This window comes from Archocentrus centrarchus, chromosome 2, assembly GCF_007364275.1.
Source record: "Archocentrus centrarchus isolate MPI-CPG fArcCen1 chromosome 2, fArcCen1, whole genome shotgun sequence".
Classification (NCBI taxonomy): domain Eukaryota; kingdom Metazoa; phylum Chordata; class Actinopteri; order Cichliformes; family Cichlidae; genus Archocentrus; species Archocentrus centrarchus.
The window spans coordinates 18,717,973-18,744,842 of record NC_044347.1 but is presented as its reverse complement, the minus strand read 5'-3'; the positions used below and the strand labels follow the sequence as shown (position 1 = coordinate 18,744,842).

At 43.7% G+C, this 26,870-nt stretch overlaps 1 protein-coding gene across 3 annotated transcripts in view; it reads left to right on the top strand.

Moving 5' to 3' along the window:
• LOC115794749 (histone deacetylase 4-like) overlaps positions 1 to 26,870 on the top strand; it is a 73,974-nt gene that overhangs the window by 21,104 nt on the left and 26,000 nt on the right. For all 3 annotated transcript variants that reach the window (XM_030750410.1, XM_030750394.1, XM_030750403.1), the window contains exons 3-7: positions 645 to 713; positions 10,670 to 11,007; positions 17,913 to 18,063; positions 21,825 to 21,948; positions 24,694 to 24,812. In XM_030750410.1, coding sequence (XP_030606270.1) covers positions 645 to 713; positions 10,670 to 11,007; positions 17,913 to 18,063; positions 21,825 to 21,948; positions 24,694 to 24,812 — 801 coding nt within the window. The remainder of the gene's footprint in view (positions 1 to 644; positions 714 to 10,669; positions 11,008 to 17,912; positions 18,064 to 21,824; positions 21,949 to 24,693; positions 24,813 to 26,870) is intronic.

Genomic DNA, 26,870 nt, shown 5'->3' with positions numbered 1-26,870 from the left:
TTTCATGTTGCCACTATAATTACAGCCTACACACACACACACACACACACGGACGCATGTGCATACACACACACACACAGGCGCACGCATGCACAGTAGAGGAGTGTCTTTGTGTCTGCATGAGTGTGCGTTGTGTGTGCGTGCTCCTGCATGTGCTGTTACACACAAAAGGGTGAGCTATTTTTACCTCTCTCCCTCCCTCTCCTCCTCTCCATCACCCCCCCTCCCCCCCCAATCCCATCCCTCTCTGCCGCTGCTGCTGCCAGCCACATTTGCTATGCTGAGCACAGGCAGTATCAGTCGAGCCCCAACTCACTCCTCTCACACGCCGAACTCACACACAAGCACACGCGAGCGGGTGAACGCTGCTCCCCCTCTGTGTCCCCGAGATTGTTTCGGAGCACCTCTGCAGCCGAGCACCTCCGAACATCCGCCACTCGCTCTTTCACCAGTCATGGAGCAAGCTCGGGTGTCGGGAGCGGCGCCGCGGCATGCGCTGGCCGCTGTGCAGATGACCTGAAGCCCGCTTGCTCGCACTGTGTTTTTTTTTTTTTTTTAACTGCTCGATTAGCAGGTTTGTCGCTGGAAGCTCGTCTCAATGTTGCGGACCATATTTGAAGCGGAATGTTCTCTCTCCCCCACAGAGGGAATCCTGGGAAAGGAGCAGCCACTCGAGGTCCTGAAGACATCAGCGCTCAACCACATCCCAACAGGTTGGACACTCTGCATGTTTGTTTGGGTGCACGTGCGTGTGTCTGTGGATGCCTCTGTGTGTGTGTGAGCTTCTATAAACCAGAGCATTGTGTGTCTGTACGTTTGTGTGTGTGTGAACAGACGTGATTTCACTATTAACCACATCCTGTGTGACTTTGCATGCGTATTTGTTTCTCCTAGAATGTATTCAGTTGTCGTGGCATTTGTAAAGTACCATCACGTCAGAGATTGTCACGTATTTCCCGTACAGACGCACTTTGTCTGATTGAAGGTTGACAGGTTTGAAAACAGGCCACGCTGGCTTTTGTGTGTTTTATTTACGTTGTTGTCTCACCGTGCCATTTTTGCTGAATGAAAATCCAGCGGTCTGTTCGCGAGCGCGCATGAAACTGCGATCGGGTGTCTGAAGAGGAGTCGCTGACAAGAAACGCATCAAAACAAACTATTTCACACACTTTAATCCCCTTGAAACAAATCAAAGCAACCTCTTGTGGACCCCCCAAGTCTGCTCAAATCGTGACCAAGTGTTTATTAAGAGTGTGTTACAATACAAATGAAGAGAGTTCATAGGAGTGAGGAAGAGGACGGAGCAGAGATGGAGCGGCATGCAGGGAGGCGAGAGCACAGAAACGAAAGGGGCACAGATGGAGAGATGAGGTAATCTGGAGGAGAAATGAGTCTGAGGTAGTATCTGCATAATGCATTATCTAATTCAGTAATGAGGAAGCTTCAACTGCTCTCACCACAGAGAGCAATTTGGGTTGTTCCAGTTGAAAAAACAAAACAAAAAAAAAAGGTAAAAGCCTGATTCATAATTTGCTCCCCCATGCTGCTCTTTCTATGGTTTCCCAGAACAGTGATGAAGAGGTGCTGTAAGCCTGTTGCTGTAGGGGGACAAACAGCAAAGTTTCATCTTTGGTTCGACCCAAAGCGTCTTTTCTCTTTCAGCAAACCTTCACAGGCTTCACGCGCTCCTCTCATGTTGTTGGGGTTATTTTCTGCGCGCCTCCGGCTGTGCTGATAAAATATTGAAATCTGCCAGAGTGACTTCATCAGATATTCTCAAAATCTGTTGTCTTGGATACAGAGCGGCTCGGGGCCTCCGCTTCGGTGTGACCCGGACCGTTTAGTTGCTCTCCTGACAGGATGGAGGAGAGCGAGCACACCTGTCGGAGAGCTGCAGGAAATCCAACATCTACAGTTGTTGCATCATTAAAGCCTCGGCCACATTGTCATCTGATCCTAATGTAACAAGACGCTGGCGGTTGCATTTAAGCGCGCAGCGTGCAGCGCTTTCTTTTGGAATGTAAAGCTCTGTTTGGTGCACCTGCACGCAGCTCAGCTGTGTGACTGAAAGCAGACACCAAAGTTTGGTTAGCACTGCTTGCTTTAAATGCTTTTTTGGCATTTTAAACCAGTTATTTTTTTTTTTAACTGATAATTTGACCTTGCAGCAAATCTGCAGACGCCCAAAGTACAGATGCCACAATTTAGCCGCATAGTCTGGTTCCATCTTCTTATTTGTTAGGATGCCGTCATGTCTTATGTAATCCTATACTGACTGTTTTGGAGTGAGAGTCAAGACATGCCAGGCAGTGCATTTAAGTAGTGGCATTTTTATTTATTTTTTTTGCTGATTTCAGATATTTTATAGTCCAAACAATTAATTGAAAAAAAGTCAATTTAAAAAAATGTCATGGATGCAAAATATTAACAGGTCTATCTTCGAGCAGAGCGTTAGCTCAGCCAGGCTGCTGCAGTCAAGCTCATCCACAGTCACATCAGTCCAGCTGACCTCGGTGCCAGGTGATAATCTTTCGGCATGTTGGTGAATTGGCACACAATCTACGTTACTCTGCCCACAGCTGCTGCGCATATGCAAGCTGCTTTGCAACCCACCTCCGCTCTTTGCCCGATCCCAGCGCCTCTTTTCATGCTTTTCTTGTTGCCACTGATGCCTACTCTGTTCTTTACAGCGCTGCTGCTCTCGACCTCTAGCTTTCCAAGGATGCAGATGGAAGAGCAGAAGATGCTAGAAGTGATAGAAATATATTAATAGATCAAATATAAATTACTGCAAATACAGTCTTCATTTGTTTTAATGCTTTACTGCCATTTTAAAAGGAATGTAGCAAAAAAGTGTGAAAGAACAAATATTTTCTTGTTCACAAATATGAACAAATCAATTGATTATTGAAATAATAATTATTTAAAGCCCTAAAGCATTTGTGCTATCAGGGTGGTACAAGGTAAACTTGTAAACTTGATCTCTTTTCCCTCTTCCCGCAGAAGTAGACATAGTACAAGGACAAGCTTTGGTTTCGGGGCTCACCTCTCACTGACGTGTGCACTTACTGTAGTGAACAAAGCTTTGCGTTAAAGCCTTTCTCACTGTCATTTATTTGTGCGTCACCCCAGATAGCGAGGTCTGATACGCTTAATTTAAAGCCCGGTCCAAACGCCGTGACGGACTTCTGCACGTACTGCACCTCAAATTCACACGTCGCCCCACTCTAGCTCTTACATGTTGTGTCTTTGCCGTCTCCTTCCTCTCAGCCGCAGAACATCGTATGATGTCATTAAGACAGCGACAAGTCGGAGCTTGCGTTCGGCAGAACAAGACTCGCTGCACCTCGACACGTTCCCCACGCCACGCCCTACCTGTTCCTTTTCCTACCCTGCCAGAGGTTTGATTGTTTTTTTTTTTAGGTCACCGTGCCATTTCAGACAAGACCACAGCCCGTCTTTGCTGCAAGCTCTTATCAGAACAAGCTCTTATCGTGGCCAAGAGTTTGAGTGCTCATTGAGGAAAAAACCTGTAATTCAGAGCAGCTGAAAGAGATGTTCATGCAACCCACTCTCAGAGGCCAATAAACCCACTGCAGTTATTTTCTACTATCAACAGATGTGCTACTTGTTGCCTCTCATTGCACCCTGCTGCTAAACTTGCTGTGAAACCTGTTCATTGTCTCTTTACACGGTGTCAAAAAAAAAGAGGCCTCAGCCACATTTTACTGAGGCTGCTCTAAACAGCTCCGCTCGGCTCAGTAGGACATCTATTAAGCTTAACGAGTGTGGAGCTCAGCTAGTCAGACCGTGGGATATACACTGTGCTATCCGAGTCTCAAATCAGAGACGCCAGCCCTCTGCATTGTCTGGTATAAATAGATCCGCAATTGGAGCCAGAAGAGTTGTGGAGTGGGCCCGAGGGGTTGTAAACAGATTGTGATTTGTTGCGGGGAGATGGAGGGAAGAAAGGTGGAAGGGAGGGAGGGAGGGAGGGAGGGAGGGAGCTACTGGCGGGGAAAGGGCACAGACCAGGACTGCAGGATAGGACACTGGGATGGAGGGTAGAGGAACCTGCTGACAGGGAAGGTGGCAAAGGAGGAAAAAGTTGGTAGATGAAGGGGGGAAAATGAAATCCTGCCGATACAGGATTGTTTAGGTTATGAACTGCTATAGAGGGTGTCCTTCAGGCTTACAAATCTTTGATGTTAAACTTAAGGAAGGAAATAGGAGCAGAAATCTGGGGCCTCGGCCACTTTTGTCTGTACTCTGAAGTCTGAGCTGAATCAGGCTTCAGAGCCAAGAGGAAACCTTCTTTTAACAGTCTGACAAACTGGAATGGAGCTGAAGTCCTTGCTCCTGTCAAACCTGATTCAGGTACTTTTATTGTCAGTTTTGCAAGACTCCTGGAAGTTCCTGCGGTCTCCCCTGAGACGGCACGTTTGTCTTTGTTTTGGTTTGGTGGAAGTGCCCTCATATTATCTTCTATCTCGCACACATCAGTAAACCGAGGTACGTGTTTGACGTCAGTGCTTGTGCACAGAGATGTGCTGATATCAGAGTTGATCTTTTTTAAGAGGCAGGTTGGTCTTACAGGCTTTTCACTGAGCGTGAATGGTCTGTTTTTTTAATGTATACTGCACCTGCTCTCATGGTTAGTTAAGTTTGTGTCATGTGTGTTTTGACATTTAAAGGAGAGGCTGTCTTGATACTCAGTCAAGCAAAATAAGATTTTTGAATGAATAACAGTTTATTGACCTTGACCAATGCAACTCTTTTAGCCCTCACATATGATAGAGGAACTATAGATAGTAAAGGCAGCGCAAGTGGGCAAACTCAGGCAAAAGCCAAATCTTTATATATGCCCAGTGTAAAGATTCTCCAAGTCCAGTTTTCTTCATACCTTGATTTTTTTTCCATTAAAAAAGTGGGTTAAAAAAATCATTTTACTATAAGCTAAAAATAAACTCAATTTTCCTGATATATTTCCAGTTCACACTTTACCTGAACAATCTTTAAACACTGGATTGTGATCTTCATTGATGGATTTGATTTTAAGATGCCCTGCATGAAACACTGCCCAGTTTCACATTTCAAACTAGGACAAGGAGCATAAGCACACTGCTAATTATCATCATCTTGCTCACCCCAAAAAAGTGGCTAAGGCTTCAATCACACTGGTTGGTTACTAGGTTGCTGTGTATGGCCTGTAGTGCGGATCATCTGCCAACCTCAGGTCCCAAGGGAAAAATTAAATTTCCAACCAGTTGCAAATGGTTGCTGATAGCTACTATGAAACGATTGCTGGAGCCCCAGTTGTGCACGCCTAGAAACCAGCCTGTGACCTAGGAAGAAGTGTGTATTCAGTGGCCAGTGGGCGACGGGTTGCTGGAGGTTGCTGGCAGTCACTACTGTGAAATCGGTTACTCTGCTTTGGTCACTAGCAGCGCTGAGGCGGCCACCAGTAGTTTGCATGGAAGACATCCACTTCTCTGCAAACACACACTGTAGTGAAACTCTGATGCAAACCAAAATGTTCACCTTCAAAAGTGCCTTGGTCACTGCTGCCAACACATAGTTTGTGTTTGCAGACAAGTGGGCGTCTTCCATTCAAACTACTGGTGACCGCCTCAATCTGCTAGCAACTGAAGCAAAAAGCAAGGAGGTTTTTGGTGCAGCAACCTCCTTGTGAATGATTTCACACTAGTGACTGACAGCAACCTCCAGCAACCACTTGCCAACCAGCCACAGATTATTCTCTTTTCCCAAGTGACGGTTTTTACCAAGGTTCTAGCTAGTGGTTAATCGCCCGGTGCTGTGCTGAGCTGAGGTACTGTCGTGCCGGGCTGAGAATTTCACCGGTTCCCTATCGGAACTGTTTGCTTCTACAGCAGTTAGCAAGCGGTCGTCCGATACCCGGGAACCCAGCCACCCCACTGTTGTACCACCAGGGCTGTGCCTTTTTCTGGCTAGATCCTTGGTTTCCACTGGTCTACAGGCCTGTGTGAAAGGGGACTTCAGCAACTGATTTTGCGTGACTGCCAGGAAGCACTCTCCAGCCAGCTGGGGAATCCACATTTTTCCCCAGTAAGAGGAGTTTCATGGGGGGGGGGGGGGGGGGGGGGGGGGGGGGGGTGTTGTTCCAACCAGGCCCGAACATGGCAGTGGTGTGCCATGCAGGTGAGGCCTCTAGACGATTACATTGCTGTCTCGTTCATTCCTTCCCGGTTTGTCTGAGTTTATATCCATGCACTGAAACTGACTTGCACTTAAACAGTTTACAATGTCGCCTGTACTGTAACACCAACTGAACCTCTACAGCAGCAGCGAGATGAATTTGAGAGAGATGGAAACTTCAGACTGTGGTTGTTTCACAACCGTTTCCCCCCCTAACGCCCAACCAAACGTGAACTACATACATTTTTTATTTTTTTATGTGTTCCATAATTTAACCTTAACAAACATACTTTTTACATGTTTAGAGTGCTTAAATGTTAACAGTTGTTTTTAGTTTAGTAGAACCTTTTGCATGCAGGACAAAGCTTTTTATTTATTTTTGTACACAAACAGTATTTTTGTCAGATAATAGTAATTAAGGTAATTAGTTTATTCTGAGCCGAATTGATTCAACTGTTCAACTTTAATCCCTAATTTTACTATGATCCTGCAGTATTAATACATCTGGGGTGCCTTCCTGTGGGAAAATCCTTACTCTGCTTCACCTGAAACCATTTTGCGGTTTTATTTGTTTGGGAGATGTAGGCAAAATTCCAGGCTGGGAATATGAGCGCACAGTATTAAAACCGCACAAACGAGTGGGAGAGGGGAGAGATGGTTATTACAAGTAAAGGGGGGAGGATGAGGAAAAGGCATGCAGCCGGTTCAGATGGGACGCCCTGCAAGTGAGGTGGGAGAGGGAGTAAGGGATATTCCAATGCACTACAAACCAGCATGGAGGGTTTTTCCTTGGCCTTAGAAGTAAAGAAAGCAGAGAGGGTATGGTGGAGAGAGAGACAAGCGAGGGAGAGAGAGTGCTCTGTGTGTGTGTGTGTGTGTTGTGTGTGTGTGTGTGTGTGTGTTGTGTGTGTGTGTTGTGTGTGTGTGACGCTGGTTCCTGGAAAAGCAGAGGGCTGCAGAATAAACAGGCTACATGCCTGAGACTGCCTGTGATGTCACCACTCTGGGCAAACGAGGGACGAGGGGAGGAGAGAGAAAGGAGCAGAGGGAGAGCGAGAGAGAGAGGAGAGAGAGAGAGAGAGAGAGAGACACCCATCAGGTTAAAACAGGAGGCGCAGAGGTGGGGGGGGGGGGTGGAACGCCGAGCCAAAAGTGACAGAGGCTGAGCTCAAAAAGAGAAGTCAGATGTACAGGAAGGAGAGCGCACTGTCCTTCCCTGTAACACCCTGAAGGAAGAAGAGGGGAGGAGGAGGAATAAGGAGGAGAGGACGAAGAGAGGAGGAGGAGGAGGAGAGCACTGATGGGTGCGTTTATCGGCAGCACTGATTCACACCTTTCTCTCTTGTCTTTTCTGCATCGTCTTCTTCTTTTGTGCGGCTTGCAATTAGCGGTGTGCCAGAGATGCCGTGTGAGGTGTGTTTTGTGCATCACCGTCGGCAAGTGTGTGAGTCTGTTTTTTGTTGTGGCAGAAGAACATTTGTTCGGGGAGAGAGTGTGCTTATGAGTTATGGATTTGCATTAGGCGCGATTGGAGCCGCAGCACTTTGATAAGTGCAGGTTTCAGTCGTAAACAGTTCTCTCGTGTTCTTTTTCCCCTCCTTTTCGAAGACTGCCCCCCCCCCCCCCACTTGCTACAGCTAATATTAGATTAAAAAAATTAATGAAAAATGCAAAAAAAAAAAAAGGCCTTATTAAACCCAGGATCTGAAAGCATGGAGTCATTTTAACCTTCAGCTAACAGAGGACTGTGATGTAACTCACAGACGCAGGCAAAATCCTGACAAAAACAATGAGAAAAGCAACTTTTCAAAAGAGATGTCACTGCCCTCAAACTGTCTGTGGCCGTCTAGTGAGTGAATTATGCTGATAAGCTTTTACAAAACTCAGTTGTAAAAAAAAAAAAAAAGGTTTTCTATTCAGGCTCAATTTATGCCTCAGTTCTTCGAAGGATGCGATAACATCGGAGCGTAGCTGATACAGATCTTGAATCTTTTCGGGCCTTTTAGAGGTCCAGAGTTTAAATGCAGTATCTGCTCCTCCCAGGGGTAAAATTATTGGCTTGTTTTGGACTATTTTGTGGAACAGTTTGGCTCTATTAAATAGTTCATTGTGATTGAGTCTTGTTTGTTTTTTACAGCTTTTGCACTGTGTCAGGATATACATGCATGGAAAGGTGTACCTAAAAGGTGCACCTACCTACCGAAGCAGGTAGAAACATTCGTCTGTCCGTCAGCTGCTTTAGTGGCAGATTCATAATCACCACCGACAGCATGTTCCAGCTTTGGTACGATTTGTATCCCTAAGTATGCGAGTTTTACTGCAACCTCAGAAGTTGGGTTCCTTCTTGAAAAGGTTAACCAGAAGTTTTCCATGCTTTTAATTATCTTTAGCTCCAGCTCCCTTTCCGTCCTCCCGTGCAAACGCAAACTTTCTCTGCGCAGTGATTCACGGCTGTAGGAGTTTGTCTCTCTTAACAAGCTCACCTCTCTCCTTCCCTCCTTATCCGTTCATCAGCTGCCAAATTGTAACCGTCGTCGCTTCTAAAATGAGCAAAGGGCCAGAGAAGAGCCAAAACTGAGGGCGTTGCTGCATTTTAATTAAATATTGGGTACCTTGTTAGGCAGAGAATGGAAAGAAGAAGAAGAAAAAAGCATGTAAGTTATTTTCTTGGAAGGAAAGGAATAGGAGAGCAAAGGCGACTGAAAGAAGGCATCTTATGACTGGGAAATGTCAAACCTCATGGCCTGCAGGGTGAAACAAATCAAGCAGTGCAGACTACTGACTCATATGTTGTTTTTATCCCCCACATGACGGCAGTCCTTAAGGACCCCGTAGCATGTTGTTGCCCTGTGCTCATAAAGCACGGATGAGAGTAACCGCAGGGATGCGTTTCGCCCGCTGCACAAAAACACAGACGGGAAAGTGGCGAGTCAATGGCGAGGGAAGTTGTTTGGATGTACAATTACACAGGATGATGTTCAGAAGAGGAAGCAAAAAGCTTCTCTGCAATCCATTACAAGGATCTTCAATAAATGCTTTTTACGCGTCTCTGAAAATGATGAAGGGAGCGCGTCTGTCGGGGCCTGAGAGATGCAGCATATTAATAAAAATAAATGAAAACATATCAGCAATTTTGTAAAAAAATGATGCATCTAAGAAGCAGGTGCTTTTGTCAAGCATCTCTCTCTTATCAGCTTGCGGCTATCTGAGAGGTCTTGTGGCTATTTGACAGGATGTCACGCTACTCGCAAGACTGACATCCTCAAAAAGTAGCGTAAATGTGCTCCTGTGTGTATTTTATTTTTTCTATAAGCACATGTGGCTATGCACCTTCCTGTTAAGTGTGCCACAGATGGCATGTTTGCCTCTTTATTAACACAAAGTTCCCTTCAAGTATCTCTGGCTCTCGCTGCGCTCTCTGTAAACATGTAGGTAAATAATCAGCCAATCGGATCCTATTTATTCAGATTTAATGGAGAGGAAGCTGCTTGATTGGAAGGCTTCCTGTGCAGTGATTTGTGCAGGTCAATGCAACATTTGTCAGAGGACGCCCGGCTTCGCGTGTAACTGCGCCATTAGTTGCAGGTTGTGAGTGCTTTTTTTTTTTTTTTTTTTTTTTTGCATATACAGAAGAGATAAGGGGAACAAAAGGGCAATATTTTTATGAAAGCTTTATTTATCACCTGTTTCTCTCAGGGATCAGAGGCCAGTGATGGAAGTGGTATAAGCAGAAATAACCCTCCCCCCCCCAACATATATGACTATTAAGGTGATTTATTATCAGGTGAAATCCTTTAACCTTATGCCATATGTTCATTTAAAGCAGGTTTAAATAAAAACTTGTTTTACGCAGACGTGCAGATATGCTTCCTTCCTAAAACTGCACAGCTGCTGGTAAATGCAAACGGCCTTGTTAATTAAAATCACAGAGCTTTGAATCACTTTCAGGCACTTTTCAGACAGGTAGAAACACTGAACAACATTTAGCCGAGCTTTGATTTAATCCCATTCATCTGCGCGACCTTGCAGCTGTACCAACTGCTCGCGAAGACGGTGCCTCGCGGGATCAATGTGACGCATATGAACATGTTACAGAGAGTTCTTTCAGCAGTGCACTTTGTTGCGATCCTGTCTCCTTTTCTGTTTTCTGCTGCTTTTGCGTCAAAATGTCACCATGGAATTTAATTAATCACTATCACTTGATCCAGACACCTACGAACGGGCAGAATCTGTAAGAGTTTCTAAGCTTTATTTCACTGGTTTTGATGCTGCTAAAAATACACGAGGAGCTGATGCTCATGGAGTGTCTGAAGAGGCCCTCAGTAAGAAAATATGTCCTTGACTGTTTTAATAATCTCTGTTGAGATGATGATGATGATAATGTTCACAGTTTTCTTCACTGTGAAGCGTCACCACCTGTCAGGATCAAACTAGAAAAAGCAGGAAGCACCATTCGCAACGCCTTTCTTCTTCTCTGCTATTATCCCCGCAGTGGACATCAACTCGGCGCTGCCCCTTCGTCTCCCTCCAGCCGCCATCCCCATGGACCTGCGCGTGGACCATCACCAGCAGCAACAGCAGCAGCAGCAGGTGTCCTCGCTCTCCCCGCCCGCCCAACAGTCGCCCGGCTCCCTCGGAGGAACGGGCCAGGCCGGTGGAGGCGGCGGCAGCGTGGTGGCGGCGTCAATGCACGAGCAGCAGCTGCAGCAGGAGCTGCTGGCCCTGAAGCAGAAGCAGCAGATCCAGCGGCAGATCCTCATCGCCGAGTTCCAGAGGCAACACGAGCAGCTGTCCCGCCAGCATGAGGCCCAGCTCCAGGAGCACATTAAGGTACAGTCGGGAAAAAAAAGGAAGGGGGGGGGGGGGGGGGTCAAAAAGAAAATCAGAAAAATTTGTCCCACATTTTTGAGAAATAACACTAACAGTCTTTGGCCCAGCAAAGTGATTGGACAGTTTTTCCACCAATCATAGTTCACCTGTTGCTGTAATCAAGATTTAAAAAAAACAAAAACCTTCACAGGTAAAAATCTGAGTAGGACCCTTTATCTGTCCACCTGTTCAGAACATTTAAACTTGAAGAAAAGCGATGCTTTCACCCTGTCCGATTGTTTTACACTGCAGCTGGATTAAGAACTTGATACCGATACCCAGAAAAACACTCAAGCCTAAGGTTTTTTTTTTTCAAGTCTGAGATTTTACCTGTCATGGAAAGAATAAAAAAATCTTCTGATTCTAACCAGGTTCTGAAATGATTTAAATCCACCCTCAGATGAACAGCAACACATGAAATATTACACACATTATTTATTCATCAAAAGCACGCTCAAAATGCAGAAGCAGTGTGAGGAAAAACTAAATAGACCCCATGACTCAGTAGCTTGTAGAACCACCTTTTTCTGTGACTTTATCAGTCTCTCACAGTGCTGTGGAGGAATTTTGGCCAACTCTTTATTACAGCTTTGCTTCAGTTCATTGAGGTTTGCAGGCATTCATTTGTGTGCAGCTCTCTTCAGGTCCTCTCGCAGTGTTTTGGTTGGTTTGAGGTCCGGATCTTAGATGGAGCATTGCACCTTGATTCTTATCTTTTTTATAAGCTGTGTTGGGTATAAGCCGATACCAATATTGATTCTACAGGGGGAAAAAATGCCAATCTTGGCCATCCCAGTCGCTGAGAAGAACAAAGTTATAACATAGAAAGAGCTGCAAAGACGCCGATTGTTGAAATCTGTGGAGAGTTTGTCTGTCTGTGATTCTTATGCTGTATTTTAAAAAAATTTTTCATGTTTTCTTGCACTTCTCCCGTTATCGGTCAACTCTGCTGTTGCTCCCTTCCCTGTTCTAACCGACTTGCCAACCAATCAGCATTCGACTGTTGTGTTTTTTTGAGGACTGAACACAAGCACGTTTATGTGGGTCGCAAACCCGAATATGAAGTCTCTGTTTAGACAAATATCTACCAAAATTCACCATAATGTGGCTATCGGGTACTTGCTAATAGCTGTTTAATACGTCAGTGCTGCTGAATCAGGAACGTCACTGAGCTCTTGAAATTCTTGAAAGCGATGTTCAGTGTTGTGCGCGTCCACCCCTTCAGCTACTAGTGAGGGGACGGTCTGTGTGAAGTTGTGTGTTGGCTTTAGGAGGCGAAGATGGCACGGTTGGTATCACTGCTGTAGCAAATGGGCATCTGATCCGATAGTAACTTTTTAGTATATACTGATTAGTATCTGACTTCATTGACAACCCAAACTTTGCAGCCATCTTCCTCTCTGTCTAGCAGTGATACCTGCAGCATGTGCCTGAAGGGGGGGGGCCACAGCATTTACCATCAATATGGATGAAACTGCCCAGCACTAAAGTGTTGAAATATTGTCCTTGGGAGCCAGTGAGGAACAAAAAAATACATTTGACACTGATTTTAATGCAGTTCTTCTACTAGTGTAAACCAGCAAAACAGCTAGCAGACGCAAATCTGCTAGCAAACCAGCAGGACTGTTACCCAAACCTATTTAAAACTTTCCTAAACAAAACAAAGACAGCCCTTGATGTAGTCTGCCGTGGGATTCTTCATTAACAGACTAAACTCAGCCTCTGAGAGCTTTAAATGCTCTGAGTGAAGAGGGAGCAGAGAACAAGGAGGCACTCTGCCTTCATTTATTTTAACTCCAGAGATGGAGAAGAGCAATATGAGCATGTGCTTGAAGTAGAAAAAAAATGTGTGAAAGACTGTTTTTTTGTGTGTGTGTGTGTATATGTGTGCTGCTGATATGTTACATAACTTATGTACAAGCCCTGTTGCAGCCTTACTTTAAATATCCAGTAATGTACTGTGTGTGAAAAACCGAAGCATGGGTTCATATGAACAGCGTGGACCGGATGCCCTCGCTCTGTCAGTTCATTTTTTAAGAACATAAACAAAACTGCATAAAGTGTTAGCTCGAGCTTGGATCACATGTCACGGTGACCTGGAAATACAAAGTGAATCTAGATCATCACGCCCACACTCCAAAGCGTTAATACATCAGGGCCCTCCCCCCGAGAGCACCGGAGTGCTCCCGCGGGGCTGAAATGTCATATAAAGATATTCCAGTGTTTGCTCTTTTTTAGAATATTACTCCTGTAATATGAATTGTAATACACGCAGATTCAGCTGAACTACTTATTATTTCAGGACTTAGAATAAATTGTCTAAAAATGGATTGTGGGGGCAGAAGATTAGATGGCAACGTGCAGGATTACATTAGTTTGAAATGTCATGTGCAAGTTGATTCAAACTGCAAGTCTGTCTCCTCGCTCACTCTCCTTTCTTTGCTTCTTTTTTGCTTATTTGGTTCCCCTCTTCTCTCCATCCTAACCCCTTTACTGTGGTTTTTGTCCTCTTTCATTCTTGTCTTGCTTTTGTCTTTTCTTCCTCCCTTTCTTCCTTGTTGGTTGTGTCTTTGTTGCGTTCTCCTTCCCCTCTCTTCTTTTCTCCTTTCCTGTTTCTTCACATCTCTTCTTCTTAAATGCATGCTCTTCTTTCTGTCTTCTCTTTTTACTTTTCCTCTCCTCCTTCTTCCCTCTGTCTCTTACTTTTTGTCTATGTCTTTCCTCATTTCATTCTTTTTGTATTATACGTCTTTTCCACTTCCCTCTTATTCCCCTCTCATCTATTCCACATTTTTCCTGTTAACACTTTTAAAAATGATCCACACAGTGTGAGAAGGACAGTACACCCTTGGTGTGCTTGCTTGACCCAGTTTTGGGCGAAGCTTTAGCTTTCAGACAGATTGTCTCTGGAATACTTTGGTATACTGAGGAGCTCATAGTCAACTCAGTGACTGCAGGGTGCAGAACAACCCCACTTCATCACCTCTCCACCACCGTGCTTGACAGTTATTGTGAGGCGTTTATGCTGATATGTTGTGTTTGGTTTCCTCCAAATGTGGTGCTGTGCTTTATGGCCAAACGTCTTCGCTTTGGTCCGTTTGTCCCAAGGACGTTGTTACAGAAGTCTTCTAGTTTGTTCAGATGCAGCTTTGTAAAATTAATCCATGCTGCCGTGTTTTTTGTGGGTTTTTCTTTTCTTTTTTTTAATAAGAGAGAGAGCAGATTTCTTTCTGGCAACCCTTTTGAACAATCCACACTTGTTCAGTCTTTTTCTAATTGCACTGTCATGAACTTTAACATTTAACATGCTGACTGAGGCCTGTAGAGTCTGAGATGTAGCTCGTGGGTTTTATGCCGTTTCTCTGAGCATTGCATTGTCTGACCTTGGGGTGAATTTGCCGGGATGTCCGCTCCTGGGAAGACGCAGCTGTCTTGAATGTTTTCTATTTGTGAATAATCTTTCCCAGTGTAGAATAATGGACTTCAAATTGTTTGGAAATGACCTTATAATGCTTCCCAGACTGATGGGCAGCAGCAGTCGCTTTTGTTTTTTTTCCTCTTTGGCGTTGTGTTAGCGCACGACTGAATGCTCCAGACCTGCAAACTGCCAAAACCTTTCACACTTGCTGATGATCACTTAATCAAGTGCATTTAATTAAAAGCACCTGGCTACTATTTGCCCTCTTAATTCCTGTGGAAGCAGTCAGGGTGTTCTTAGTTTTTCAGTCATTGTTTCTGCATTTTGGTTTTGTTTTGTTAAATAAATAATTGCAGTGTGTAATATGTAACGTGTTGTTGTTGTTTATCTCAGGTTGTATTTACCTCATTTTAAGACCTGCTAAGGACCAGATGAGTTTTTTAATATGCCCTGATATGTAAAATCTTACCTTGTACTGCAGGGAGTGAGGATGCTTTTATTGTGAAATTCCATACCAATGTTACCAACACTCATACCAGTCTGCCTGATAGCTGATTCCTCTACCGATACTTTTTTAGTCTTTTTATTTTGTTTTAGTTGTAATTTCCCCCTTTCTACCAAGATTACAAAGAGATATTTGAAGATTTATAGTATTTCAAATCTTAATCACACAATTTTTGAAGAGACAGTAAAAGACCAGCTAAATATCGCCCTATGATATCAACCAATATCTGCCGATAATGATGCCGGTTATTCATACTGGTGGTTTCCAAAATGCTTTCTCTGTGTAATTAGATTCCCCCGTGGGTCAGTAGTTTTATAAATTCAGGTATCCACCGTGCTTTTGCTCTGTTTGGTCATTTTGTGACGTCGAGGGATGAGCGAGGCTGTCTGAAGGGTCGTTTGACTTGTGGTGGGCCTGCAGATGGAAGCGAGTGACGCACAGGCTGAGCAGTGAGGCCCAGCCTCAATCAGCCCCATTCACAGCTCCTGTACACAAACACACACACACTCACACATACACACACACACACACACACATGCACGCACACACACAGACATGCAGAAATCTACAGCCATTAAGGCTTAAACATCCTCTTAAATGTCAGCAAACACTCAAACACATGCCCAGTTTGCTTCCGCAGCACCACATACTGGAGTACCCACAGTGGCGGGCTTACACTTGCATACACTGATTCACATGCTAACAACAGGGAACTCTCATAAACTGAGAGACATCCAGGAGCTCTTCAGTGTATTAGTCAAAAAGGGGGGGAGAAAGGAAATTCTCTGGTCTAGTCAGCCACAAGGGTTTTGGGTGTGTGCGCGTCTGTGTGCGCATGTGGGTGGCGAGGTTACTTTGAGCCTTCCCACCCACTCAATCCCCTATCCCCCAACCTTGATTGAAAGGTAAAAAAAAAAAAAAAAGAAAAGAGATTGAGGCGTCGGGCTGGAAGCCGGCCAGACAGCCGATGAGCTTTTCTCACGAGCCCGAGCTCACCTTCCCCTCACCTTCAGCCGCTAATTTATTCACAAACCGGTCTCAAACATTTGATTTACCCTGGCGGTAAACAGGAGCGCATGTCCCGGCTACTGAGCGTTTATTTACGCTGCTTAAAAAAAAAGAAAAAATGCCATCACGACTTGATTACATGCTGTTACAGTAAACTAATCAAATACTGCCACTGGTTTCACGATGATAAGGGAGAAAGGAGGGTAGAGTGTTGATTCCTTGGCACTTCAGCGAGAGGTCATTATGTTGCTGGCGGAGCGCAGGCACAGACAGCTTGCCTATTTATTCCATATTACAGAGACGTTAAAGAGCGATTCAGAGTCTTGATTCGGTGCTTTATTTTGTTGAAATTAAGGCTGCAAAAAAGATGAAAGCAGGCTTCGGTGTGCATTTAATTTAATTGATGCTTTTATCCACAGTCAGGGTCTGGGTCTTACTCAAGGACACTTGAGTGGGATGAAGAGGTGTCTGCAAGCACAGTTTGGCTTTTATGGCGATTTTATTTTTGACCTTTTGGTTTCAGGACAAGCTGTCAGGGCACAGGTGGGTTTGTTTCTGCAGTATAAAGGCGTGGGGAAGGCAGATTTTAGAGCATTTAACAGATGCTCTTCTGTCTTTTTTCTGAGGAAGTAAGCAGATTGGATTATGTGTTTTGCTAAAGCCTCATCCCCTGTTAAATTGTTTATATTTATTTAAAGGCTTAAGCTCCTGGCCTGAGGTTTTTTTTAAAAATGGAATTGCAAAGGTTTTATTTCTTTCCCTTTTTTTCAGTGAACAGCTGTCAGATGTATTTACTTCAGATGGCAACTTAAGCAAACCAGAAGTAGGATTCCTAGATTTTTTTAAAGACGACCAAGGAATGAAATGATAGCATTTAGAGATCTTTGTGAAGTGATGGTGTCTGATAAGTGGATTTTGTCCATGACAAACCAGTCAGGGCTTCCCAAGTGACCCCTCAGCATCAGCTGATTTGTTTTGTACAATAACTTTAGTATATTTACTTTGGGCATGGTGCCATGAATGAATGAATTTTACGCTGTGCTATGAAATTTTTAAGTTCCTGAAGTTCATAAAAAGCACTGAGGAGGTCCTCCTCATCCATAGATCTGGAGACCCTCTGCGCTCCAGGCCCTCCTGTGTGCTCAGATTGCAGGGATTTGGAAAAGCTTCTTCATGACTTCAGTTTGTTTGATCAGTGGAATTTGTCCAAACCAATGTTGTCGCCATTTCACTTCCATAAGGTAGAATCACAAGGGTGACAATATGACTATATTTGAACATTTTGACACAGATGGTCAAAAATGAGACCTTTGATTTGCTGTTCCTCTTTTGATCAGCCACCAATCTTACACGGTGATATAACCTTTAAAAATGTGCCCCAAATTCTCTGTTTGAAGTTTGCACCACAGAGGAAACATCCAGGGTTCTAATGCTTGTTTGTTACTCTTCACAGACATTAACTTGGTGCAGCTTTGCTATTGAAACTATGATATATCCCATCAAATAGATGCTAAGACTTGGCTGCAAACTAAAATGAGATTTTGGCTTCAGATTGTGACATCTGGAGTGGGTTTAAAAATTGATTTGGTTGCAGTTTTTAACAGCTTACTTGGGTTTTTCAGACCTGAAAATTTCATGTCTGTTTCTTGTGCTTTTGAAATTATGAGGGCTCAAAAATCTGAAAAGGTTCGTACTGTGAGGGTTGGTTAAAAGTAAAGTTTTGAATGCCTTCACTAAGTATACAAATGTTATCATACCTAAAAAGAAATAATGGGATTCTGAGGGGGTCAGGCAGAAACTTAAATGGCTTTGAGTGCTAATAAACCATGATCTCAGGCCTGTCAGGAACAATTCCAAGCATCCATCATGGAATTATGTGCAGTCACTCAAATGTTAGAGTTTTTACTGATCTAATTCTGATGTTTCTTCATGCAGCAGCAACAGGAGCTTCTGGCTTTGAAGCACCAGCAGGAGCTGCTGGAACATCAGAGGAAGATGGAGAACCACCGTCGGGAGCAGGAGCTGGAGAAACAGCAGAGAGAACAGAAGCTCCAGCTGCTCAAGAACAAAGAGAGGGGCCAAGAGAGTAAGTTGCAGCAAGATGTGATATTGCAAGCAGTACCAGTCAAACTGAATCCAAAACCAAGCTGCGCCCTGAAGCCAAGTTTGTCTAGAAGATATCTGTCAGTTTGAACTGTGCAAACCTGTTTTTCTTCTTATCTGATAGTGTAACAGATTTTTCAAAGCCCCCCAAAAATCTTATGATACCATTTATTGCACCAATATAGCAAAAAATGTAACTTATTTTCTATTGTCTTCAATTCACGTATTGCCTGCCATAGTTTATGGCGCGGATGGGACTCAGACTCGGAATGGAAGTTAACAGGTTTATTTATAATGAAGCAAAGGCAAGATTTTGACAGCAGAAGGATTTCCAGTTAGCGAATCCAAGGTTCCAATACAGACAGGTCCACAGATAAATCCCTACACAGGGAAAACCCTCTCTCGGTGACTCACTCACACACAGTGCTGGATTCCTGTGCAGAGAACAAACAGGTGAGGTGAAGGCACAGAGCAGTAGCAAGCAAACATTCTGATAAAAGGAGCCAACTTCACTGTTTCCAGATTTAACCATCAGGAATCAAATGAAGGTCTTACTTTTTCTGAAATAGTGCACAGCAAACCAGGTGATTACCGACAGGAGAATTCGCTAATCCCAGGTGTGCAGACTGCAGAGGTAGGACCCACCCCTGAAACGGAAGGTGTGGTTGACTCAAACACTCACACTCACTCACACATAGAGGGAGAGGAGAGAGAGAAAAACTGGAGAACCGTGACAGTGGCCACCACTGGTGCCGCTACATGGGCTTCGTGGGGTTCAACCCCTGAGTCATCATCTAAACAGAAGCCTCAGAAGTCTGACAAACCGGCAATTGTCATAAAAAATTCTCTACCACATCTGTACTGGAGCAAAGCACATAACAAACCTGTGATGAATTAACCTAAAACGATACCACCAGAGATCTGTGTGGGTTATACCCAGTAATGAATGTAATCTGGGTTTAACTGAAGGATAACAGGAGCCGAAGTTGTGTTTGTTGCTAACCACTGTTTGTGGGAGTCTTTCCTCTGAGTTTATTAAATACTCTCATGTTTATAGGATCTATATGAGTGTCCCCAAAACAAGAGAGTTGCGTGCATTTATGTTTTCCACAAATACACGCGGAACTCGGCCTAACAAAATAAATCAACAGGGAAACACTGAAAGCAGTAATTCGAGGTTTAGTAGCTTATGTTGTGAATGGCATTTGATTTCATGCTGCATTTAGTGTTACAGTCACAGCATATAATGTTCTGCATATAATGTCATGTATAAGGTACACTTCCCCCACCACTGTGAACCATTGTTTCCTGTCTGTACAGTCAGGAAGTATGGTAGAATCTGCCAGTTACCAAGAACTCTCTATTCAAAAGAACCATTGTGTGTGTGTGCTTCTATGCATGCGAGTTTGTGTGTGTTTGCATGTCTGTGTGTTTCCATTTTACTTGGAGAACCTGTGTATTTACTATGGTAAACGAGCTGTATTAGCCTGGTGGCCTTGGCTGGAACTCGGCCGAGTTGTTACCGCTGCCTGCTGGATGTCTCTCAACAGTTCATTGAAAGCAAGTGGACAGGAGTCCTTGAGAGCCGTTTACACACTGTATGGAAAATGGTTACAGATCGAGGCTGCATCCGTGTGTGTGTGTGTGTGTGTGTGTGTGTGTGTGTGTGTGTGTGTGTGTGTGTGTGTGTGTGTGCGCATCCAGAAGAGAGAGAGAGTGTTTGCTCTCACATATACTTGCATGGGTGCAATTTGTGGTCAGTAAATTTTTCAGCTTCTTGCATTTTTCTTTCTTTTTCCCACAGTTTTGTTATGATGGCCAAGAAATTTGGCTTTCAGAAGGCTGTAAATTTACCATGGAATGGGTGGGTGGGTGTGATGGGGGTGGGGGGTGGGGCACAGCTGATGATTATTTTATTGATTAATCTACTGATTATTTTCTCAATTAGTTGTTTTGATTTAAAAAAAAAAATTAGAAGATAGTCACAGTTACTTAATGCCCACTTTGATATGTTTCACTTGCATCTTTTATCCAACCAGCACCCCAGATCCCACATAATTAATTTACAGACACATGAAAAATACTAATTTCTTCCACTGGGTAAACCCAGAGAATGTTTGTTGTATTTTAGTGATAAATGACTTAATTACAAAAATCATTCAACTTCCAGTTAGCAAGTTGAGTTTAACCTCCAGACAGGGACCTCACCTTTTATTATTTTGTACCGACAAATGGGGCCATTAGGTTCGCCGTTCTCCCCCCTGGCTGCAGCTGGTTTGAAGTCAAAAGTTTACGATCGTGTAAGTTTTTACTTTCATTTTAATAATAGCTCAGAGATTCACAGATTATACAGAGGGAGATGTTGCAACAGTTTGAAGAGATGAGACTTTCTGGAAAAAACTTTGTTTCTATTTTGACTTCTTCTCTCACATCAACGCTGAAGCGGGCGTACACCAGGTACTCGCATTCTAAGTGTTCGTATAAATGGTATGGAGCTGTGGTGATGTATAGGGCCCTTAGCCTCTGGGGGCAGTGGGCAATATTTCAGGATTCTAGTGTAGCCAGTATATATATCTGTGCCAAGACTTCCAGAACTGTGCGCAGGTTTTGGTTTAAGATAAAAACTAAATCAGCAGCAGACGATCTAGTCTCAGCCTAGGATAGTCTAGTTGCACTGGAAGATCAGAAAAACTAGCTGTTCTGTCCTAGTAGGCTGAGTCTGCACACTAGTTCCCGGAATGACCTACATGCATCTAATAGAGGCTTGACTACAAGGTTAGAAATTCTTTATTGTCACTGAAAATTTTCATGCAATGAAAGATGGGGGTGGCTGTAGCTCAGGAGATAGAGCTGGTGCTTCGATCCCTGGCTGCTCCAGGCTACATGCTAAGGTATCCTTGGGCAAGATGCTGAACCCCAAGTTGTTCTCCGATGCAACCATCTGAGTATGAATGTATGTGAATGTAGAACATCTACTTAGCTGTAGAACAGAAGTGCTTGTATGAATGTGTGTGAAAGTGGGAATGAGGCATGATGTATAAAGCTAAGTGCTTTCAAAGTAGAGTAGAAAAGCGCTATATAAGAACCAGTCCATTTACCATTTACTAAGTGGAAAGCAGAAGGCTTTCAGTACCAGAAAGCTCATCTCATGCCTATAGATATTACACATTCATGTGTGGCTATGTGGTTGCAGAGATTAGCCATTTAAAACTGCAGTCCATCCATTTTCTTCCACTTATCCAATTCAGGGTCGCATGGAGGGTGGAAACTATCCCAGCTGTCATAGGGCGAAAAGCAGGGTGCCAGAGACAGACAACCATTCATGCTCACATTCACACCTGCAGTCAGTTTAGAATCACCAGGTAACCTGACCCCATGCATCTCTCTGGACTGTGGGAAAAAGCTGGAGTACCTGGAGAGAACCCACGCCCAGTGGATTCTAACCCAGGACCTTCTTGCTGTGAGGCAATGGTGCTAACCGGCTGCTGTCATAAAAACGCAATAAATAAATGTCAACAAAAGACTTGGAACAAAGCAGATACTGAATATGTACAATATAAAGTGGAATGAAGTGAGAAAAACTCAAAGTTGTTTTGTATAATCCCGCTGTATACTCACTTGGTCTTTTTTTTCACAGTCTTTCTACAAGTTCAGTTACTGTAGCCAACTTGTGGTGTTTATTGTGTCTTTTGCTTCTGATGTAGTGCGCGTACTACTGTAATAGCTTTCTCCTTTCTCTCTCAGGCGCTGTGGCCAGTACTGAGGTAAAGATGCGGCTCCAGGAGTTTGTCTTGAACAAGAAGAAAGCCCTGGCCCAGCGGAGCCTCAACCAAGGAGGCCTTCCCAATGACGCTCCCTACTGGTACCGGTGAGGAGCACTTCCTGGGTTTTACCTCAACTAGTAATGTGCATGATACACTCAACCAAAAACTTTATGGCATGTTTTGACATCAGATCGATATCACTCCTGTCAATGCGCGAGCCGGCGAACAATTTAAATATTGTTTTTTCTGTAATGACTGTAAGCAGCAGGAGAGTCTTGAATCCATCTGCAGATCTTTCTAAGTTTGGGATGATAATTCTGTCTCTGACAGCAGATGAATAATGTATTGGATTGTGTCTTAATCTGTCAGCAAGCTTCCTCTCTGCCTCACCTGCCGCACTGTGTGAGCCTGACTGAGAGATGGATCGAGCAGGGTTATAAAACAAAGATGGCAGCACACACACACACACATACACTAACACACGAGTTGCATATTGGAAGCTGATGATAGCGGCTCTCACATTGAAAACCTGGCCTTGAGTGTTTATTGTAGCACCTCGGGAGCCCTTTGCAGGTGTGCACACTTGCTGTTTCCTCTTTGTTCGATTTGGTGGTCTCCTGTCACATACTTTTCATTGTCTGTCAGTGACAGTGTAGACAGCATGGCCATACAGGCTGAAGAATTTAATATACAAAGATGCACTTTAGTTATATTTAGAAAGCCATGCTTTTGCTGGTTTTGAATGAACAGTGAAAGTTAGAGTTTAAAAATCCACAACTTAATTTAGAGATACACAAGTCTATGTGGGGTAAACCGTAACAGTAAGCCAATGTACCATTATTAATGAACACAAGTTTATGTATGCCAGATTGACAGCTGAAGGGAGGGTTTCTTTCTTTTATATATAAAAGCTGCGACTTCCTGTAAAAACGCTTCTTTAAAACGTTTGGGAAGCCGGTTTGTTCTCGAGTGAGAGTAGTGAGAGTGAGAGTGCTGGAGATTGATGGATTGGTGCAGTATCTGTGGCTGCTGTATTGCACTGGTCTGTTATGGTGACGAGAAAGCTGAAGTGAAGTGAAGCTGTCGATTTGATGACCAATCTACGATGCTACCCTCACCTATGGCCATGACCTCTCAAAAAAAATTATATCGCAGGTCTAAGTTGTGGAAATGAGTTTCCGTTGATGGGTCTCTGGACTCTCTGGACTCTCTGCTAGAGATAGGGTGAAGCTGCACCTCCATTTCAAAAGGAGCCAACTTAGGTGGCTTAGGTATCTGACTAGGATGTCTCCAGGGTGTTTCCTAGGTGAGGTGTTTCAGGCATGTCCCAGGACAGGACACACTGGAGAGATTTCATCTCTTGGATAACTTGGGATGGACCTGGATAAGCTGCAGAAAATGGATGCACTTCTTTAAAAGTAGTTTAAACATTCTAAAATTAACAGAAAATAGCATCAGAAAGTTACAAAACAACAGCTACAAGGGTATTTTCACGATATCTTTGTTTTTAAATTAGACGACAGTTATTTGCAGAGTGATTGCAGGTAGTTGCAGTCAGATTGCGACTGTTTGGAGATAGGTTGCCACCCACAGTTTCAACTGCCAGGCAACCTGTGCATTCGCCTTGCAGTCGAAACTGGGGGAGGCTGAGCATGCAACACCCTCAACCTCTGGGGGGGCCAGTTACTTGCAGTCGATCACCAAAGGCAAAAAGTTTCAATGCACTCACCAGACACCAGTTTTACCTACTCACGGTTTTACTCTAGTGTGTCACTAACACAACAATATGAGTGGATGCAAGTTTAACGACAAATAGCTCAATGATGGGAAAATGGATAATGATTTCTAGTGGTGATTAAAAACGGTGCCCTGGGACTTTTGACATTGGGAACACAATTAACCTAATCGACATGTTTTCTTTTTCTGTAATAAATAGATGGGAACATTGTTCTTAAACCCAACACCTACTTTAATTTTACGTTACTTTCATCAGTGAGGTGAGAGACTTTAGTTCAACCAGTGTAATGTGTCAGCAGCTAATTCTATTTTTTATATGAAAAATATTATGCAGTTGTCTGGCTGCTGTAGTTGCCCGGTAGTGGAGTACAGTGGACTGTGTTTCTCTGAGAAAGTAACTCAGAACTGTACAGCAGGAGTACAGCCCTTGAGTAAATGTTGCTGTTCACTACTGCTGACACAGTCCTGAAATATATTTAGCTTTAAAGGTCAGCAGTGGACATAGCACGTCCAAATGCTGTTCTCCATGATTATATGTGTTTTTCTGGTACAAAGGACTGAAACCATAAATTGCAAATATATAACCAAATAAATAATGTTACATAATCTTGGTGTGTGACCCAGTGAAACACCCACAAGTGTTGACTTTCAACAGCTCAAAGTAATACAAAGTGTATCTTTCTATATCTGCCTGCTTCTCTCCTTTTCTACGCCTCTCTCTGTAATCTAAATTTCTCCACTCATTGGACTCAGTTTGGAAGAGACAAGAGTGCGCATCCGTTTGTCAGGAACATGCATTTGGGTCAAAGCCAACTCGGCTTAACTTTGCCTGCAAACACCACCTTATTTTGCAGGCAGTGAACAGATGGCTGCACATTTCTGTGTTCTTGCCAAGGGATTTGCATGATGCTTTAATCATAAAGATCTATGACAGCCATGAAGTTAGTTACTTTGTCTGGATTACTCATTTAGTCACGCGTACAGTGAGTTATCGGTGTTTTGCCTTGTTGCACATGCTTTGTGATATTGGTGGCCCTATTAATACCGTGTGTGTGTGTGTGTGTGTGTGTGTGTGTGTGTGTGTGTGTGTGTGCGTGTGTTTGTTTTTACAGCAAAACCCAGCACAGCTCTCTGGACCAGAGCTCGCCTCCACAGACTGGTGTGTCCACCTACAACCACCCTGTGCTGGGCGTCTACAACCCCCGGGATGACTTCCCACTGCGAAAGACTGGTACAGTCCACACACGGGCATGAACACACACTTGGTTTTGGCAGTGCAGACTCATGTATTTGCTGCATGTGTATACACACACACACACACACACACACACACATTGAAATTTTGATGCCCAGTAGCTGTGGACTCACAACTAGCAAAAATTTTGATGGCATTGAGTTCTGCTCCATTAATCGCATCCACATTAGACTGTCAGGGTCTCCCAGCATCCCCAACATGAGAGCAGTAGAGAGAGTGTAAGTGTAGGTGGTTCAAGAGTTCAGTAGAGTGAGATTTTTTTTTTTTTTGCCATTACAGTGCTAAATGTTTTATTACATTTTAATATTTACTCATCCTCAGGGGTTATTTTAAAACAGATATTTTTACAAGTAGCTTAAAAAACTTCAGCTGGGCACTCACATAGTTTGAATAATAAAATGTTACATTCTTAACCAAGATATGAGAGCTATATTTACCATTTCACTTGCTTTAATGTATATGGATATTTGTATATTAAGACTAACTGGCTTTTGAGGCCTGTGTTAGTAGTGAAGCTCTCCAATAGCAGTGGACCAATTACCTTTGGAGTTCCCCAGGGCTCTGTTCTTGGTCCTTTGCTGATTTATATACTATATGGACTAAAGTATTGGACCACACCTCTTAATCTTTGATTTCAGGTGTTTCATTCAGTTCTATTGCCACAGGGGTATAAAGGCACCTGCCTTTATAGGTGCCTTTTCATGAATGTTTATAAAGGGAGTCTGCCGTCACAAAAATTTGTGAAAGAATGAGTCATTCTAAAGAGCTCACTGAATTTGGATGTGGTTCTGTAAGCTACCACTGCAGTTTGTGATATTTCTTCCCTCCACGATCAACTGTAAGTGATATAATTGCAAAGTGGAAGTTTTTAAGAACCACTGCAACTCAGCCACAAAGTGGTAGACCACATAAAGTTACAAAGTGCTGAGGCTCATAGTTCATAAAATTCACTGTCACTCTGCTGACTCAGTAACTGCACAGCTCCATCATCAGCACAAAAACTGTGCGCTGGGAGCTTCGTGGCATGGGTTTCCATGGCCAAGCAGCTGCATGCAAGCTTTATCTCAAGTACAATGCCAAGCATTGGATTGAGTGGTATAAAGCGTGCCACCATTGGACTGTGGAGCGGTGGCAGAAACGTGTTCTGTGGTGTGACAAATCACACTAATAGGCCAGGAGAACATTACCTGCCAGACTGCACTGTCCAACTGTAAAATATGGTGGAGGACAGATAATGCTTTGGTGTCATAGTTGCATGTTTTGGGGCTGACCTGGGCCTCTTAATTCCAGTGAAGGGAAATCTCTTCAGCTTACTAAGAAGTTTTGGACAATTCTATGCTTCCAGCTTTATGAGAACAGTTTAGGGAGGGTCCTTATTTTTGTTCCAGCACGACTGTAACCCAGTACACAAAGCAAGGGCCAATAAAAACATGGTTGGATGGGTTTAGTGTGGAAGAAGGTGACTGGCCCGTACAGATCCCTGATCTCAACCCCTTCAAACACCTTTGGGATGAGCTAGATCAGAGACTGCGAGCCAGACCCTGTCGTCCAACATCAGTGTCTGACCTCACAAATGCTCTTCTGGATATATGGGCAAAACTCCAAAATCCTGTAGAAAGCTTTTCCAGAAGAGTGGAAGCTGTTGTAACCACAAAGGGGGGGGCAATTTTATATTGATGCCTACGGATTTAGAATGGGACGTCATAAAAGCTCCTGTAGGTGTAATGTGTAGGTGGCACAGTACTTTTGTTCATATAGTGTATGTGAGATATGTACAAATACAGACAGCAGGCACTTCTTATTGTTAAAAAACACTGCTGCTTGTGCTTCACAGAGTTGCATGTTTTCTTTCTAATTTAGGACCCATCATGTCAAAAATAATTTAAGCAGCTAAAACTGCAGAATGTGCCAATGAAAAAAGAACAAAGTTTACTTGTGGCCTACAATCTAGTATTCTTAGGCTTTCCTGCTCAAGCATCAGAAGCCTTTAAAGAGTAAAACCAGCTGTTTTCAGTGTGTTTTTGTCAGGTGTGT